Source organism: Pelophylax lessonae (genome assembly GCF_965119305.1).
Source record: "Pelophylax lessonae genome assembly, chromosome: 10".
NCBI classification, from domain to species: Eukaryota; Metazoa; Chordata; class Amphibia; order Anura; family Ranidae; genus Pelophylax; species Pelophylax lessonae.
In genome coordinates this window covers 239,387,679-239,406,497 of record NC_138777.1, presented here as the reverse complement: position 1 = coordinate 239,406,497, position 18,819 = coordinate 239,387,679, and the positions used below count along the sequence as shown (strand labels likewise).

The 18,819-nt window shown below is 49.8% G+C and overlaps 1 protein-coding gene across 1 annotated transcript in view; it reads left to right on the top strand.

The window, feature by feature from the left end:
• Window positions 1-18,819, top strand: part of DRC4 (dynein regulatory complex subunit 4) — a gene marked incomplete at its 5' end in the record, with an annotated part of 112,314 nt that overhangs the window by 71,315 nt on the left and 22,180 nt on the right. Inside the window, 1 exon segment of the mRNA XM_082271062.1 lies at window positions 16,722-17,006. Coding sequence (XP_082127188.1) covers window positions 16,722-17,006 — 285 coding nt within the window.

The following is an 18,819-nucleotide window of genomic DNA, read 5'->3' as shown; positions in this document are numbered from 1 at the left end:
CAAGTCGTTTCGTCCTGTCTCGTGGACGGTGATCACCACGGATGCCAGCCTGTCGGGCTGGGGTGGTGTTCTGGGCGTTCTATCCGCCCAGGGAACTTGGTCGGAGGGGGAGTCTTCCCTTCCGATCAACATTCTGGAATTGCGTGCGATAAGTCTCTGTCTTCATCGCTGGACGGACCGGCTGCAGGGCTGCCCGGTTCGGGTGCAGACAGACAATGCCACGGCGGTGGCCTACATCAACCACCAAGGGGGCACCAGGAGTGCCCGAGCGGCTCGAGAAGTGGCCGACATTCTGACTTGGGCCGAGACTCATGTCCCGGCGATAACGGCGGTGCACATTCCGGGGGTGGAGAACTGGCAGGCAGACTATCTGAGTCGCCAGACCCTGGATCAGGGGGAATGGTCTCTCCACCCGGCTGTCTTCCAGATGTTGTGCGCGAAGTGGGGTCTTCCAGATGTGGACCTGTTCGCGTCTCGTCTCAACAAGGTGAAAAGGTTCGTGGCAAGGACGCGCGACCCTCGGGCAGACGCGTCGGACGCGTTAGTGGCCCCGTGGCATCACTACAGGCTGATGTATGCGTTTCCACCGATTCAGTTGCTGTCCAGGTTCCTTCGCAGGTTACACTCGGAACGCAGCACGGTGATTCTTGTGGCACCGGACTGGCCTCGCCGGTCCTGGTACGCAGACCTCGTGAATCTGGCGGTCGACGCCCCGTGGCGTCTGCCTCTTCGAGACGATCTACTGTCTCAAGGACCGATATACCATCCTGCTTTACAGTCGCTGGCTTTGACGGCCTGGCTGTTGAGACCGAGGTCCTGAAGGGGAAGGGTCTCTCTCCGGAGGTCGTTCATACTTTGATCAACGCGAGGAAGTCTTCCTCGGGGAAGGTTTATTACCGTACTTGGAAGGCCTATTTTGCCTGGTGTGAGTCCAGGGGGTTTTCACCCCGCACGTACTCGGTTTCCCGTGTGCTGTCTTTCCTTCAAACGGGAGTTGATCAGCGTTTGGCGCTGGCTACGATAAAGGGTCAGGTCTCTGCACTGGCCGTTCTGTTTCAACGTCCCGTGGCTTCCAACTCTTTGGTTGGCACCTTTGTTCAGGGTGTGAGGCATCTGGTCCCTCCTAGGAGGGATCCTTTGCCCCCTTGGGACTTGAATCTCGTTCTGTCTGTGTTGCAACGTGCTCCTTTTGAACAGATCAGGGAGATCTCGTTGTCTATGTTGTCCAAAAAGGTCGCCTTTTTGGTGGCGATCACTTCGGCTCGCAGAGTGTCGGAGCTGGCAGCCTTGTCCTGCAAGTCTCCGTACCTGGTTGTTCATTTGGATAAGGTGGTCTTGCGACCTAATCCTTCTTTTCTTCCGAAACGAGTTTCGGAATTCCATCTTAACGAGGATATTGTCTTGCCTTCGCTGTGCGCGAAGCCTAAACATCCAAAGGAGGTGAGATTGCACTCTCTGGATGTTGTTCGGGCGATAAGGGTTTACCTTAAATCGACTGAGTCTTTTCGAAAGACGGACTCCTTGTTTGTTCTTCCAGAGGGTCCTCGGAAGGGCATGACGGCTTCGGCCTCTACCATTGCCAAATGGATCAGGCAGACCATTGAACAGGCCTATGCTTTGCAGGGGAAGGTTCCCCCTGTGCCTGTGAAGGCGCACTCTACTAGATCTTTGAGTACGTCTTGGGCCTGTCGTCATGGGGCTTCTGTAGCCCAGGTGTGTAAGGCGGCGACCTGGTCGACCGTACACACGTTCACAAGATTCTACAAAGTAGATGTTCAGGCATCTGCGGATGCTTCCTTTGGCCGCAAGGTTCTTAGTGCGGCAATTTCCTAGGGTCCCTTGTTGGGGACCTCTGGCTGTTGGGATATGTTTTACATTCCCTGGTTTTTTGTCTTTTCCTGGGTTGTTGCTCCTGTTGAGCACTTATTTTGGCTGTTGCCCAGCTGGTTTCCTTCCTTTGGTAAGGTTCCTTTCTTTGATGTGGAGACTGCGTTGCCTTTCGGCGCGGATGCGTTTCCCACCCCTCATGTTTGCACTGCTTTGGGACGTCCCCATATGTGACGAATATGAAGAGGCGGCGACTGTCGGAGGACGTAAGAGAAAACGGAATTTTTGTAAAATCTTACCTGTAAAATTCCTTTCTCTGAGTCCTCCGACAGTCGCCGCCCCCGCCCCTCTTTTGGGGTTTGGTTGTATACTCTACTGCTGTTCCACTAAAACTGAGATATGGTTGCAGGAAGTAGGAGGGTATTGACTGAGGGGACCACCCCTTGAGGGTGGGATATGTTAAACGCTTTAATGTTAACATATTCTGTTGCCTAGCTACTCCTTCGGAGCAAAGTCTAATACCCCATATGTGACGAATATGAAGAGGCGGCGACTGTCGGAGGACTCAGAGAAAGGAATTTTACAGGTAAGATTTTACAAAAATTCCGTTTTATTAACATTCAATCACAATCTGATTTGTGTCACAATTGTATACGCTATATTGTTTTTTCTTTATTTGCTGTTTTTTCTCCACAAAAGTGGAGTTACTCTTTAAAGTATAACTAAAGGCAACATTTTTTTTTTAGGTTTTCAACAGAATGGGGAGGGGTTAAACCCCCTGTCAGTTTTTATTGCTGTCTAAGCCCCCGTTTTAGGAGATTCCCCCTCTCTATTGGTGCTGTTTACAATTATCATTGAAAGTTAAAGTAAAAGAAAATCCCAAATCATGGGTTGTCCCCAGAAAGTAAGAGGGGGAATCTTCCAATGGGGACACTAGTTCTGGTGACCTGGAGGTCCCTAAGGAATTCCCTTAATTTGTAGGGACTTCCTCTCACTTCCTGTTTGGCTATGGGGCAGGAAGTGAGGGGAAATCTCCATTATGGGACACAGATGGCAGAAAAAAAACTGACAGGGGTTATAACCCTCTCTCTCTCTATCCAAAAGAAAAAGAAAAAACTTTTGCCTATAGTTCTTCTTTAACTTTCAGAAACCTCAGATGGAGTTGAATGAAAGGAGAGGAAGATAGGTAATCTCTGCTGTGACTCTGTTGTAGTAACTGAGCTCTGTAAACATTGAGATTTTCCAACACAACAGGATGAGCCTAAAAACATGTGATGATGAACCAAGAGCACCACCTAGTGGCTGTATTTTAAATTAAACTAAACAGTATTGCTATTCAACATTTCATATTTTTATGACCATAATAAAGATAGGTAAAGAAAGAAAACATATATACAAAACCACTATACCCAGTGCTGTATCTTGGCCTATGCTGACAAGGCAGAGGCCTAGGGCGGCACTTTGCAGGGGGGCAGGGCAGCAAAAAATCTGCACCCCGAATGAAAAAAAACAGCCTTCTCCCGACTCCCACATGAAAAGGGTCCCCGTTGGCTTGCGCTACATTTTCAATATAGTGCCAGTCTTAAGGGGTGAATTGGGTGGGAGGGGCAGGGTCCAGGATGCAAATCAGTCTGGCACCCCCATAAAGCGGTCACACTGCTACCTGCCGGTATGATAATACCGCCCAATTAGGACACTCAGACAGACCGCAGGCCACCGACCACACTTAATACAACTGGCCTGATGGCCGCCAATGCTAATAGTTGTGGCACTGCAGCCTAATGCTCCGCCTCCCCGCCCCCCAGGTATGGCAGCCATCATGTACCCTCCCCTGCCCCCAGGTATGGCAGCCATCATGTACCCTCCCCCGCCCCCAGGTATGGCAGCCATCATGTCAGTAATATCATTTCATTTCTTTACACATCCTTGTCCTTGAGTGAGAATACTGAATTCCATCATACAAATAAGACTCTTACCTCTATATGATGGTAATAATATCTCCTCATATGTACTATCCCAATATGTCACTGGATGAGTGCGATTACTCTGATCTTATCAGATATCTGACTTGTGTTTGCTGCCACTGATTATTTCACTGATTTGTAGAATGACTCCGGACTTCTTATTTATTATACAAATAATTGAAATAATCCGATGATTACAATCAGTGGCAGCAAACACCAAATGTCCTAAAAGAAAGGAGTAATCTTACTAATCCTGTGACATAAGGATGTACTAATGGGCGCTAATAGGCTGCACTGATGGGCATTGATATGCTGCACTGATGAGCACTAATATGCTTCTCTGATGGCCACTGATGAGTCAGTAATGGTGGGTACTGATAAACTGCACTGATGGGCACGAATGAGGCTGCACTGATAAGGAAGCACATATATGCTGCACTAATGGGCACTGATGTGCAAGAGGCGGCACTGATAAACTTTTCTGATGGAGCTGCACTGATATGCTACCCTGATGGGCACTGATATGTTGCACTGATGGGCACTAATAGGCTGCACTGATGACCACTCATGAGGCTGCGCTCATGGCCACTGATGGGGCTGCACTGATAAGGCAGCACTGATTTGATGAACTGAGGCCGCACTGATATGCTGCTCTGATGGGCAGTAATGAGGCTGCACTGATGAGCAGTAATGAGGCTGCTCTGATGGGCAGTAATGAGGCTGCACTGATGGGCACTGGTGAGGCTGCACTGATGGGCAGTAATGAGGCTGCACTGATGGGCACTGGTGAGGCTGAACTTATGGGAACTGATGAGGCTGTACCGATGGGCAATGATAGACTGTGGTTGTGGTTTACAGATTACAAGGCGGGTCATAAACAGGAAGGGGTGTGGCCTTTACAGGAAGGGGTAGGTCATAATTAAGTTAGGGGGTGCCTAAGTTTAGTCAGCCCTAGGGCAGCACAAAACCTAAATACACCACTGACTATACCTCCCCTTAAAATTCATGAGGTTTTCAAGGCTTCTTTCTGCCTGCAATGCCAGGGACCAGCTTATCACTCTGTTTCAGTCACTGTCTTTAATGACATGGCTGTTGAAACCGAGGACTTGAGAGAAGATTGCCCTTCTGATTTGGTCATTTCCACGCTATTAAAAGCTGGGAAATCTACCTCCCGCAAGGTCTACCATCATACATGGAAGCCATATTTCACCTGGTGTGAGGAAATACTCTGCAAGAAGATTCCTGACCCTTCTGCAATCAGGTTTGGATCAGCATTTGGCCAATGAGTACAAATGAGAGGCAAATCATGGCCCTAGCAATTGTATTTCAAAGTCTGCCATTCATTGGGTAAGACATTGGTACATGGTGTCCCTCATGTAGCTGTGCAACTACCTGTGGGATCTGAATCTGGTTCTTTCGGCATTGGGGAGACTGCAATTTGAACCTATCAGGGATGTTCCTTTTTCCTCACTTATAAAATTGCGTTCCTTGTTGCTATCACCTCTGCGTGTTTCTGGGCTGGTAGCCTTGTCCTGTAAAGAGCATTTTCTGATCTTACACAAAGATGAGATAATGTTGAGGCTCAGATCCTCAGCACCTTCCTAAGGTGATGTTGGTCTTTCACCTCAACCAGAACTTCGTTCCTCCTTCTTGTCTGGCCTCAGGAAAATGTCTCTTATTGGTTGGATGTAGTATGTGAAGTCCAGGTACACCTCCCAACCACAAACACTGCTTCCATTAGAAAGACCGCTTCTCTTTTCCTCACTCCTAATGGTCACTATTAAGGGGAACCAGCATCTCCTTCCACCATTTCTCACTGACTCAGACAGTTCAAGTTTAACTCCTTCATGCCTAAGGCTAGATACACACTGTTCAATTTTCTTTACATTTTTTTTTCCCTTAGACTTACCAAAACCATATAATATGAGGTCAGACCTAAACACTTTCAAATTGTATGCAATCAGGAAGGCCCTTATACTACATAGTTGTGGGTAAAGCTAATGGAAAACTACCAACAAAAGTTGTATAGTGTGTATCCAGCTCTAGTCTTTATCTGGCACTTCTTGCTTACAGGTTAAAATCAGTATTTTTTGCTAGAAAATTACTTAGAACCCCCAAACATTATTTATATATTTTTAGCAGAGATCCTAGAGAATAAAATGGAGATCATTGAAATATTTTATGTCACACTGTTTTTGCACAGCGGTCTTTCAAATGCAAATGAAAGAAATACACTTTCATGAATTAAAAAAAAAAAAACGTAGTTAGCCCAATTTGTTTGTATATTGTGAAAGATAATGTTAGGCCGCGTAAATAGATACCCAACATGTCATGCTTTAAAAATTGCGCACACTCGTGGAATGGCGACAAACTAGGGTACCTAAAAATCTCCATGTGCAAAGCTTAAACATTTTTTAACGGTTACCAGTTTAGAGCTACACAGGAGGTCTAGTGCTGAATTATTGCTCCCACTCTGATGATCGCGGCGATACTTCACATGTGTGGTTTGAACACCGTTTACATTTGAGGGCGCAACTTATGTATGCGTTCACCTTTGAACACGAGCACGGAGGGATGGGGAGCTTTAAATGTATTTTTTTTCCTATTTATTTTATTGTATTTTTTTATTTATACTGCCTTTTTAAAACTTTTTTTTAGAACTTTTATTGCTGTGAGAAGGAATGTAAACATCCCTTGTGACAGTAATAGCAGTGACAGGTCCTCTTTATGGAGGGATCGGGGGAATGTGACAGTAATAGGCAGTGACAGGTACTCTTTATGGAGGGATCGGGGGGAATGTGACAGTAATAGGCAGTGACAGGTACTCTTTATGGAGGGATCGGGAGGAATGTGACAGTAATAGCAGTGACAGGTACTCTTTATGGAGGGATCGGGGGGAATGTGACAGTAATAGGAGTGACAGGTACTCTTTATGGAGGGATCGGGGGGAATGTGACAGTAATAGGAGTGACAGGTACTCTTTATGGAGGGATCGGGGGGAATGTGACAGTAATAGGCAGCGACAGGTACTCTTTATGGAGGGATCGGGGGGAATGTGACAGTAATAGGAGTGACAGGTACTCTTTATGGAGGGATCGGGGGAATGTGACAGTAATAGGAGTGACAGGTACTCTTTATGGAGGGATCGGGGGGAATGTGACAGTAATAGGAGTGACAGGTACTCTTTATGGAGGGATCGGGGGGAATGTGACAGTAATACGAGTGACAGGTACTCTTTATGGAGGGATCGGGGGGAATGTGACAGTAATAGCAGTGACAGGTACTCTTTATGGAGGGATCGGAGGAATGTGACAGTAATAGCAGTGACAGGTACTCTTTATGGAGGGATCGGGGGAATGTGACAGTAATAGCAGTGAGAGGTACTCTCATACCTCCCAACTTTTGAACTTTGCAATGAGGGACACTGAAAGAGAAACAAAACCTGCAAATTGTGGGTGTGGCCAATTGCTTAGCAGTGGGAGGGGCTTAAGGGATAGGGTAAACAAAACCCAGACTTCCTAGTAATCATAAAATATGCTTTGATTGCTCAGCTACCTTAAAGAAGAACTTCATTAAAATAGTCAGAGACTGCATAGCAACAAGCAACTGTTGGGACAATGAAGACTTTGGTGAGAAGTATATAATGTACAGTATTGTGTATATAGTGCAGGAGAGTGTAATGTACAAAATGCAGGAGACAGGAGTATGTAATGTACAGAATGCAGGAGACAGGAGTATGTAATGTACAGAATGCAGGGGTCGGACTCTGCAACATCCACCCCCCAGCTCTATACACCCCAAATGCCCACCCAGCTCCATACACCCCCCCCCCCCCCATACACCCCAAACGCCCACAGCAGCTCTATCCACCTCAAATGCCCACCCTAGCTCCATCCACCCCAAATGCCCACCCTAGCACTATCTATCCCAAACACCCATCCAACCTCCAAACACTCCAAATGCCCACCCCAGCTCCATCCACAAGCTCCATTTTTGGGGGGCGCAAACAGAAAAAGTAATAAGCATTGCTTTGCGGCAAAAAACCCTGTTAAAAATTGCGTGCCTTTGAGGTCACAAAAGTGTGAAAGGGGCCTTCAGTAATCAAGGTAGAGTGTGCCCCCTTCAATGCAGAGAGACCAGCATGCCGTGCCCCCCTTCAATGCAGAGAGACCAGCATGCCCCCTTTCAATGCAGAATGGCCAGCGTGCCCCCTTTCAATGCAGAATGACCAGCGTGCCCCCTTTCAATGCAGAGAGACCAGCGTGACCCCTTTCAATGCAGAGAGACCAGCGTGACCCCTTTCAATGCAGAATGGCCAGCATACCCCCTTTCAATGCAGAATGGCCAGCGTGACCCCTTTCAATGTAGAGAGACCAGCGTGACCCCTTTCAATGCAGAATAACCAGCGTGACCCCTTTCAATGAGAATAACCAGCGTGACCCCTTTCAATGCAGAATAACCAGCGTGACCCCTTTCAATGCAGAATGACCAGCGTGACCCCTTTCAATGCAGAATGACCAGCCTGACCCCTTTCAATGCAGAAAAACCAGCTTGACCCCTTTCAATACAGAATGACCAGCGTGACCCCTTTAATGCAAAATTACCAGCATGACCCCTTTAATGCAGAATGGCCAGCGTGACCCCTTTAATGGAAAATAACCAGTGTGACCCCTTTAATGCAGAATGGCCAGCGTGACCCCTTTAATGGAAAATAACCAGCGTGACCCCTTTCAATGCAGAGGGAGGGAGGGATGACAGAGGGAGGGAGGGAGAGATGACTAGGGGAGGGAGGGATGACGGAGGGAGGGAGGGAGGGAGAGATGACTAAGGGAGGAAGGGATGACGGAGGGAGGGAGGGAGAGATGACGAGGGGAGGGAGGGATGACAGAGGGAGAAAGAGATGACGGATGGAGGGAGGGATGACAGAGGGAGGGAGGGAGAGATGACGAGGGGAGGGAGAGATGACGAGGGGAGGGAGGGATGACAGAGGGAGGGAGAGAGATGACGGAGGGAGGGAGAGATGACGAGGGGAGGGAGGGAGGGATGACAGAGGGAGGGAGAGAGATGACGGAGGGAGGGAGAGATGACGAGGGGAGGGAGGGAGGGATGACAGAGGGAGGGAGAGATGACAGAGGGTGGGATGACAGAGGGAGAGATGACGAGGGGAGGGAGGGAGAGATGACAGAGGGAGGGAGGGAGAGAGATGACGAGGGGAGAGAGGGATGACAGAGGGAGGGAGAGATGACAGAGGGAGGGAGGGAGGACAGAGGGAGGGAGAAGACGGGGGGACGGGGGGATAGAAGACAGAGGGAGGGAGGAGGGGAGAGAGGGAGGAACGGGGGAGAGAGGAGAGAGAGAGAAGGGGGGGAGAGAGGGAGGGAGAGAGGACAGAGATGGGGTGGGAGGGGGAGAGGGGAGGGAGGAAGGGGGGGGAGAGGACAGAGAGAGGAGAGGGGGGGAGAGAAAGTGAGGACAGAGGGGGGTAAAGGATGGGAAGGGAGGGAGGAGAGAAGAGAAAGGGGGGGGGGAGAGCTCCTCCATAGACATGCTGGATATTGTAGTCTGAGCCTCACAAACTCCCCTCTACAATGGCCCTCTTCCAGGGCTGCAGTGCTCCCGAGTCCCGTCCGTACCTCTTCCAGGGCTGCAGTGCTCCCGAGTCCCGCCCGTACCTCTTCCAGGGCTGCAGTGCTCCCGAGTCCCGCCCGTACCTCTTCTTCCAGGGCTGCTCCCGAGTCCCGTCCGCAGGTCCTGTTCTCACCAGCACTTCCTGTAATGTGTCAGGGACAGGGAAGATAACTCCGCGGCCGCCTGACACAGACGGTAGTTAAAAAGTGCAGGAGTGCCCGCTGCAGCATGGAACAGAAACCATGCCCTCTCCAGCAGCGGAAAGCACTTTTTAACTACAGTGTCAGGCGGCCGCAGAGTTATCTTTCCCTGACAGACAAGTTCCTCTAATTGTTTCCCGCCGCAGCGATCCCGGCGCTGAGAGGCAGGAGCCGAAGACGGGGGCGGAGCTGGGAGGAGGAGGGGGGAGAAGAGATGGCCGGCCAGATGATTTTGCGGGACTTCAGCCCAGGACCGCGGGACTCACTCCAAATTGCGGGACAGTCCCGCGGATTCCGGGACGGTTGGGAGGTATGGGTACTCTTTATGGAGGGATCAGGGGAATGTGACAGTAATAGGCAGTGACAGGTACTCTTTATGGAGGGATCGGGGGGAATGTGACAGTAGTAGGAGTGATAGGTACTCTTTATGGAGAGATCAGGGGGAATGTGACAGTAATAGGAGTGACAGGTACTCTTTATGGAGAGATCAGGGGGAATGTGACAGTAATCGGAGTGACAGGTACTCTTTATGGAGGGATCTGGGGGAATGTGACAGTAATAGGCAGTGACAGGTACTTTTTATGGAGGGATCAGGGGGAATGTGACAGTAATAGCAGTGACAGGTACTCTTTATGGAGAGATCGGGGGGGAATGTGACAGTAATAGGAGTGACAGGTACTCTTTATGGAGGGATCGGGGGGAATGTGACAGTAATAGGCAGTGACAGGTACTCTTTATGGAGGGATCGGGGGGAATGTGACAGTAATAGGAGTAACAGGTACTCTTTATGGAGGGATCAGGGGGGAATGTGACAGTAATAGCAGTGACAGGTACTCTTTATGGAGAGATTGGGGGGGGGGGGGGGAATGTGACAGTAATAGGAGTAACAGGTACTCTTTATGGAGGGATCTGGGGGAATGTGACAGTAATAGGCAGTGACAGGTACTCTTTATGGAGGGATCCGGGGGGAATGTGACAGTAATAGGAGTGACAGGTACTCTTTATGGAGAGATCCGGGGGAATGTGACAGTAATAGGCAGTGACAGGTACTCTTTATGGAGGGATCGGGGGGAATGTGACAGTAATAGGAGTGACAGGTACTCTTTATGGAGGGATCGGGGGTAATGTGACAGTAATAGGCAGTGACAGGTACTCTTTATGGAGGGATCGGGGGGAATGTGACAGTAATAGGCAGTGACAGATACTTTTTATGGAGGGATCAGGGGGAATGTGACAGTAATAGCAGTGACAGGTACTCTTTATGGAGGGATCGGGGGTAATGTGACAGTAATAGGCAGTGACAGGTACTCTTTATGGAGGGATCGGGGGGAATGTGACAGTAATAGGCAGTGACAGATACTTTTTATGGAGGGATCAGGGGGAATGTGACAGTAATAGCAGTGACAGGTACTCTTTATGGAGGGATCGGGGGGAATGTGACAGTAATAGGAGTGACAGGTACTCTTTATGGAGAGATCCGGGGGAATGTGACAGTAATAGGCAGTGACAGGTACTCTTTATGGAGGGATCCGGGGGAATGTGACAGTAATAGGCAGTGACAGGTACTCTTTATGGAGGGATCGGGGGGAATGTGACAGTAATAGCAGTGACAGGTACTCTTTATGGAGAGATCGGGGGGGGGGGGAATGTGACAGTAATAGGAGTAACAGGTACTCTTTATGGAGGGATCTGGGGGAATGTGACAGTAATAGGCAGTGACAGGTACTCTTTATGGAGGGATCCGGGGGGAATGTGACAGTAATAGGAGTGACAGGTACTCTTTATGGAGAGATCCGGGGGAATGTGACAGTAATAGGCAGTGACAGGTACTCTTTATGGAGGGATCGGGGGGAATGTGACAGTAATAGGAGTGACAGGTACTCTTTATGGAGAGATCGGGGAGGAATGTGACAGTAATAGGCAGTGACAGGTACTCTTTATGGAGGGATCGGGGGGAATGTGACAGTAATAGGAGTGACAGGTACTCTTTATGGAGGGATCGGGGGGAATGTGACAGTAATAGGAGTGACAGGTACTCTTTATGGAGAGATCGGGGGGAATGTGACAGTAATAGGAGTGACAGGTACTCTTTATGGAGGGATCGGGGGGAATGTGACAGTAATAGGAGTGACAGGTACTCTTTATGGAGGGATCGGGGGGGAATGTGACAGTAATAGGAGTGACAGGTACTCTTTATGGAGGGATCGGGGGGAATGTGACAGTAATAGGAGTGACAGGTACTCTTTATGAAGGGATCGGGGGGGAATGTGACAGTAATAGCAGTGACAGGTACTCTTTATGGAGGGATCGGGGGGAATGTGACAGTAATAGGCAGTGACAGGTACTCTTTATGGAGGGATCGGGGGGAATGTGACAGTAATAGGAGTGACAGGTACTCTTTATGGAGGGATCGGGGAGGAATGTGACAATAATAGCAGTGACAGGTACTCTTTATGGAGGGATCGAGGAGGAATGTGACAGTAATAGCAGTGACAGGTACTCTTTATGGAGGGATCGGGGGAATGTGACAGTAATAGCAGTGACAGGTACTCTTTATGGAGAGATCAGGGGGGGGGATGTGACAGTAATAGGCAGTGACAGGTACTCTTTATGGAGGGATCGGGGGAATGTGACAGTAATAGGAGTGACAGGTACTCTTTATGGAGGGATCGGGGAGGAATGTGACAGTAATAGGAGTGACAGGTACTCTTTATGGAGGGATCGGGGAGGAATGTGACAGTAATAGCAGTGACAGGTACTCTTTATGGAGGGATGGGGGGGAATGTGACAGTAATAGGAGTGACAGGTACTCTTTATGGAGGGATCGGGGGAATGTGACAGTAATAGCAGTGACAGGTACTCTTTATGGAGGGATCGGGGGGAATGTGACAGTAATAGCAGTGACAGGTACTCTTTATGGAGGGATCGGGGGGAATGTGACAGTAATAGCAGTGACAGGTACTCTTTATGGAGGGATCGGGGGGAATGTGACAGTAATAGCAGTGACAGGTACTCTTTATGGAGGGATCGGGGGAATGTGACAGTAATAGGAGTGACAGGTACTCTTTATGGAGGGATCGGGGGAATGTGACAGTAATAGGCAGTGACAGGTACTCTTTATGGAGGGATCGGGGAGGAATGTGACAGTAATAGGAGTGACAGGTACTCTTTATGGAGGGTTTGGGGGGAATGTGACAGTAATAGGAGTGACAGGTACTCTTTATGGAGGGTTTGGGGGGAATGTGACTGTAATAGGAGTGACAGGTACTCTTTATGGAGGGATCGGGGGAATGTGACAGTAATAGGAGTGACAGGTACTCTTTATGGAGGGATCGGGGGGAATGTGACAGTAATAGGCAGTGACAGGTACTCTTTATGGAGGGATCGGGGGGGGGGGATGTGACAGTAATAGGAGTGACAGGTACTCTTTATGGAGAGATCGGGGGGGGGGGGGATGTGACAGTAATAGCAGTGACAGGTACTCTTTATGGAGGGATCGGGGGGAATGTGACAGTAATAGGCACTGACAGGTACTCTTTATGGAGAGATCTGCAGGACCCCAAATTCCTCCTTTGCATTTAAAAGCATTCAGAATGCTTTTCTTTAAAGCGGAGTTCCGGCCTCAAATACCTTTTTTAACCACTTGCCTACAGTGCACTTTCACCCCCTTCATGCCCAGGCCAATTTTCAGCTTTCAGCGCTCTCACGCTTTGAATGACAATTGCGCGGTCATGCTACACTGCACCCACATGACATTTTTATAATTTTTTTCACACAAGTAGAGCTTTCTTTTGGTGGTATTTAATCACCTCTGGGTTTTTTATTCCTTACAAAAAAAAAAGAAAAGACAGAAAATTTTGAAAAAAAAAAAAATGTTTATTTTCTGTGAGTAAATTTTGAAAATAAATACATTTTTCTCCTTCACTGATGTGCGCTGATGAGGCAGCACTGATGAGGTGGCACTGATGAGGAGGTACTAATATGCCGCACTGATAGACACGGATAGGTGGCACTGAGAGGTGGCACTGATGGGCAGCACTGACGGGTGGCACTGATGGGCAGCACAATCAGTGCCCATAGTGCTGCTAGTCAGTGCCCATCAGTGCCTAGATGAGCAGGCACTGATGGGCACTGACTGGCAGCACTATGGACACTGATTGTGGGCACTGTGGGCTCTGATGGTGGGCAGTTATGGCATTTTATTTCCCTCTTATGTAATCAGGGCACTGGTGATCTGTGCCCTGATTACATTTCTCTGTGTCCCCTAACCGCTGATCGGCTCTGCTCTTCCTCACACGCAGTCTCTGTGTGAGGAAGGAGAGCTGACAATGAGAGATGATCTCATATGTTTACATTTGAGATCATCTCTCATTGGACGTTTCCGATCACGTGGTATATGGCCGCTGTGATTGGCCATTCACCACGATCTGTGATTGGCTGTGTCCAAGGGACACGGCCGACACAGATTCTCCCGGGAGCGCGCAGGGAGCCTGTTACTGGCAGGCCGTTTAAAGACGGCCTCCCAGAAATTAGAGCCCGCGCTGTAGCCGTCTTTCGGCTATGGTGCGGGCGGTAACTGGTTAACTAAAAATACCCCTATAATACTAATCCATCGCCCTTTACAGAACCGCTATTCTCATAATTACAAGGTGTATGGTATTAGATTTGTGTCAAAATCTTACTTTTAAAAACGCTGTTTGGGCGCAGCCATCTTAGATGTGGGCATCTGAAGCCGCAGTGTTATCTGCTGTGTCCTTCTTCCTGATTCCAGGGAGTGTTCTGGGAGTTCTTCCTGATTCCGGTGTAACGTGAGAATTACCTACCCCGTGAGAAAAACCTACCCTCGTCACTTCCGGCCAGAAACAGCTGAGCAGCGCAGCAGTGCGAATGCTCAGAGCCCCGGATACCTAATGGAAGAACTGAGGAGCTTACTAGTGCGCTGCGCACTAGTATGAAACGATCACGGTGTACCGTGAAATAAACCTACCAACGCGGTGGTTACATAAAACAGCTGTGCAGAAATATGAGTCATCTCCGCTCCTGTGCCTGTCACTTCCCTGCTCTCGGCAAGTAAATATAAAAGCGGCTCTCGGCTCCGTGATTTATGTTTTCATACACCCGCCGCCGCTTTTATATTTACTATCCGAGATCAGGGAAGTGACCGGGACAGGAGCGGAGATGACTCGTATTTCAGCACAGCTGTTTTAATGTAACCGCCGCATTGCATACAGTGCCGAGCACCGGAAGTGACGAGGGTAGGTTTTTCTCACGGGTAGGTAATTCTCACGGAACACCGGCCTCCTGGGAGTGATCACAAACAGCTCCCAGGATGCAATGCAAAGGTGGAAGTGATGTCGGTGGTCGTGGCCATAGAGGGGGGAGAAGAAGGAAGTACAATTAAAAATGCCCTAAAAATAAGGTAAGGGACCCCCAAGAAAAATTGAAAATGCCCAATTGTTGATCAGCATAGCGAGCACTCCAGGAATCACTAAAGATGCAAAACAGGCCAGAACTCCGCTTTAAATCGGCTCCTTTAACCACTTAAGGACCGGAGGATTTTCCTGCTTTACGTCCAGACCACTTTTTGCAACTTGGCACTGTGCGACTTTAACTGACAATTGCGCGGTCATGCAACGCCGTACCCAAACGAAATTTACCTCCTTTTTTTCCCACAAACAGCTTTCTTTTGGTGGTATTTGATCACCTCTGCGCTTTTCATTTTTTGCGATATTAGTAGAAAAACTGACAATTTTGAAAAAATAATATTTCTCTTACGTCCTCTGACAGTCGCCGCCCCTCATATAGTCTTCACCAATGGGTATTGACCTCTTATCCTCAGGAGCAAGCTAGGCATAAGACTTGTTAAAAACAAAGTAATTTACATAGACACACCTGTAGGGGGCTGTGCCACTGGTCCAATACCCCCCTGCTATCAGCAGTCCCAACTCAGTTTGTCTTCTGCCTAGTTAGGAGTAAGATAGGCTATCCCTGTGCTGGGGCTACGGTCTCAGCTTTTCTTCTGTTTTATTACTTTTATTTTCTGCAATGTGTTTTTCTTTTCACTACTAGCTTTTTATTTCTATGCGCTTAGTCAGTTCTCCGGAAGACTACCAGCGTTTGCGGAGCTGGGAATCAAACTGGTCGCCCTGACATTTCAGGACAGAGTATCTTACGAACTCCCAGCCCGCCATCGAGCGTTTAGCAGGCTATGTGTGCGCCCTGGCCTAGCAAACGACCTGCCCCTGTCCTCAGGGGCAAAAGCCCGCGAGGTGGCTACCTCGCTGGGAAGCCTCAATATGCGACGCATCCTGTTCTTGGCGACCGCCCCCCCCCCCCCCGCCTTCTGGGGTAGGGGGTTCCCGCGATCTGGAGGCACCCACGCCCTGTGAAGTGGTAAGTAACATCTGTGTGGGGCCTCTGTCTGGGGATTACATTCTGCTGTGTCTGTCTCCCCTCATGTCTGTGGCCGGGGGCTCGCATCCCTCTCGGTCCCTGCGGGGGCTGCTGGTGCATGTTATGCTACGTGGGGGTCCCTATTTTTCTGTCCACTTTGTCAGTGTGCTTGGGGGAACAGTCATGCGGTGCTGACCGCTGCGGTGTAAAAAAACTGCGGGTCCGCCATTTTAGGTGTGGGCGCTGCTTGGCTTCACTGTGGGCACTTCTGCAGATCCTCTATGTAGTGTTTTTTGGCGCCTTCGGGCGCCATCTTGCGTGTGGCACGGTGTTTTTGCTGTACACATGTTCGGCGGTCATTTTCCCGGAGCCTCCCATTCATTTCAAAAGGCAACCATTTTCCCTGAGCTCAAAACCTGTTGATCCTCTAGTGGTGTGACATCACTTCCTTTCCTGCATGAAGAGAGATCGTTCAGCTGCGTGGTAACACTCCTGGGGGTCCTTTTTGCTATTTTTGGGGATATTCCTCTGCTTTCGGTGTCTTTCCTCTCTCAGTGGGGTGTATTTGTGCTGGCAGTATATTGCGGTGGGCGCCGCGATCACGTCTTAAAGGGCCAGCGTCTGTGTGCTATCATGGAGTCCCAGGACAGCAAATTTCCTCCAGCTTTGGTTAATGATTCAGGTACTCCTGATTCTTCTCCTTCTCTAGCTGCTGCACTTGTTACTTTAGTGTTCAAAGTGGACTTGTTGATGTCAGAGCGGGCTTCTAGAAAGAGAATTAGGCCTTTGCCTTCCTCTGATTCTGAGTCTGATATGGTTGCCTTGCACAGTGTGCCCCCTAAGGGGTCCCAGTCCTTTCCTTCTGAGGGGGAGGTGGAGGAGGATGATGGGGATGATTCTTTACCTGAAACGGCCAAAGAAAGCGCTGCTGTGTCTGCGCTTATTGTTTCTATTAAGAATACACTACATCTAGAGGATGAGCCGCACCCGCCGGGTAAGCAGTCTTTCTTTGGGACTCGCAGGACCCAGAAGGCGGCACAGGTGTTTCCCTGTCCCGCTGAGTTTCACGAAACGGTGAACGAACAATATCGTAATTTAAAGCGCCCTTTTGTGGTACCAAAACGGTTTAAGTTCCGTTACCCTTTCGCGTCTCCTACGGACTCGCGGTGGACCGTGATTTCCTGGCTTCCATCGATCTCAAGGATGCGTATTTACACGTCCCCATATTCGAGGGTCATCAGAGGTACCTCCGATTCGCAATCGCGGAGGAACACTATCAGTTTGTGGCGTTACCCTTCGGTCTCGCTTCGGCTCCAAGGGTGTTTACCAAAGTGTTGGCCCCTGTGCTGGCCTTGTTGCGGTCGCAGGGGATTGCGATCTTGGGGTATCTGGACGATCTCCTGTTAAGATCGAGTGCCAACCCGAGCTTATTACGCGATCTGTCAACTACCGTCCAGACGCTCCAAGAGTTCGGGTGGACCATCAACATGCAGAAGTCGACTCTGTCCCCTTCTGTTCATCTCCCTTACCTGGGAATGGTTCTGGACTCTGCCCAAGCAAAGGTCTTTTTACCGGAGGACAAACTCCGGACTCTGCAGACCGAGGTCAGTTCCCTCAGGGACAACGAGTCCTCGTCGCTCAGGACTTGCATGCGGTCCCTGGGACTGATGGTATCGGCCTTCGAGGTTATACCGTTTGCACAGTTCCACACGCAATCTCTTCAAGCGGAGATCCTGGCCAGGTGGGACAGGCTTCCTCAATCCTTGGAAAGGAGGATATCATTGAGCCGCCGTGTCAGAGTAGATCTTCTCTGGTGGCTTCAGTCCCCGGCTCTGACGGAGGGGAAATCCTTCCGGCCGTTGTTGTGGACGGTGATCACCACGGATGCCAGCCTGTCGGGCTGGGGTGGCGTGCTGGGCGTTCTGTCTGCCCAGGGCACTTGGTCGGAGGAGGAATCCTCCCTGCCGATAAACATCTTGGAACTGCGAGCGATCAGGCTGTGCTTGTGCAGTCGGATCAGCTTCGGGGCCACCCTGTGCGGGTGCAGACGGACAACGCTACTGCGGTGGCTTACGTCAATCACCAAGGGGGCACCAGGAGTGCCCGGGCGGCCCAGGAGGTGTCCATGATCCTGACTTGGGCCGAGACTCATGTCCCGGCGATTTCAGCGATTCACATTCCAGGTGTGAACTGGCAGGCCGACTATCTGAGCCGCCAGACCCTGGACCAGAGGGAATGGTCCCTGCACCCAGAGGTTTTCCGGCTACTGTGTGCGAGATGGGGGAACCCCGGATGTGGATCTGTTCGCATCCCGGCTAAACAACAAGGTGGGAAGGTTCGTGGCAAGAACACGCGATCCTCTGGCATATGCCTCGGATGCGCTGGTGGTGCCTTGGCATCAGTATCGCCTGATTTACGCCTTTCCCCTGATTCAATTGTTGTCCAGGTTCCTTCGCAGGTTGGTTTCGGAACCGCAGTTGGTGATTCTGGTGGCCCCAGACTGGCCGCGCCGGTCTTGGTACGCGGACATCATACAACTGATCGTCGAGCCGCCATGGCGGCTCCCATTACGAGACGATCTGCTGTCTCAGGGGCCGATATTCCATCCTGCTTTACGGTCGCTGGCTTTGACGGCGTGGCTGTTGAAAGCCAGGTCTTGAGAGATCGGGGTCTCTCGTCGCCGGTCATTCCTATTTCCTACCTTGCTCAAGGCTAGGAAGGCTTCGTCCGGTAAGATCTATTACCGTACCTGGAAGGCTTATTTTGCCTGGTGTGAATCCAGGGGCTTTCATCCTCACTCCTTTTCG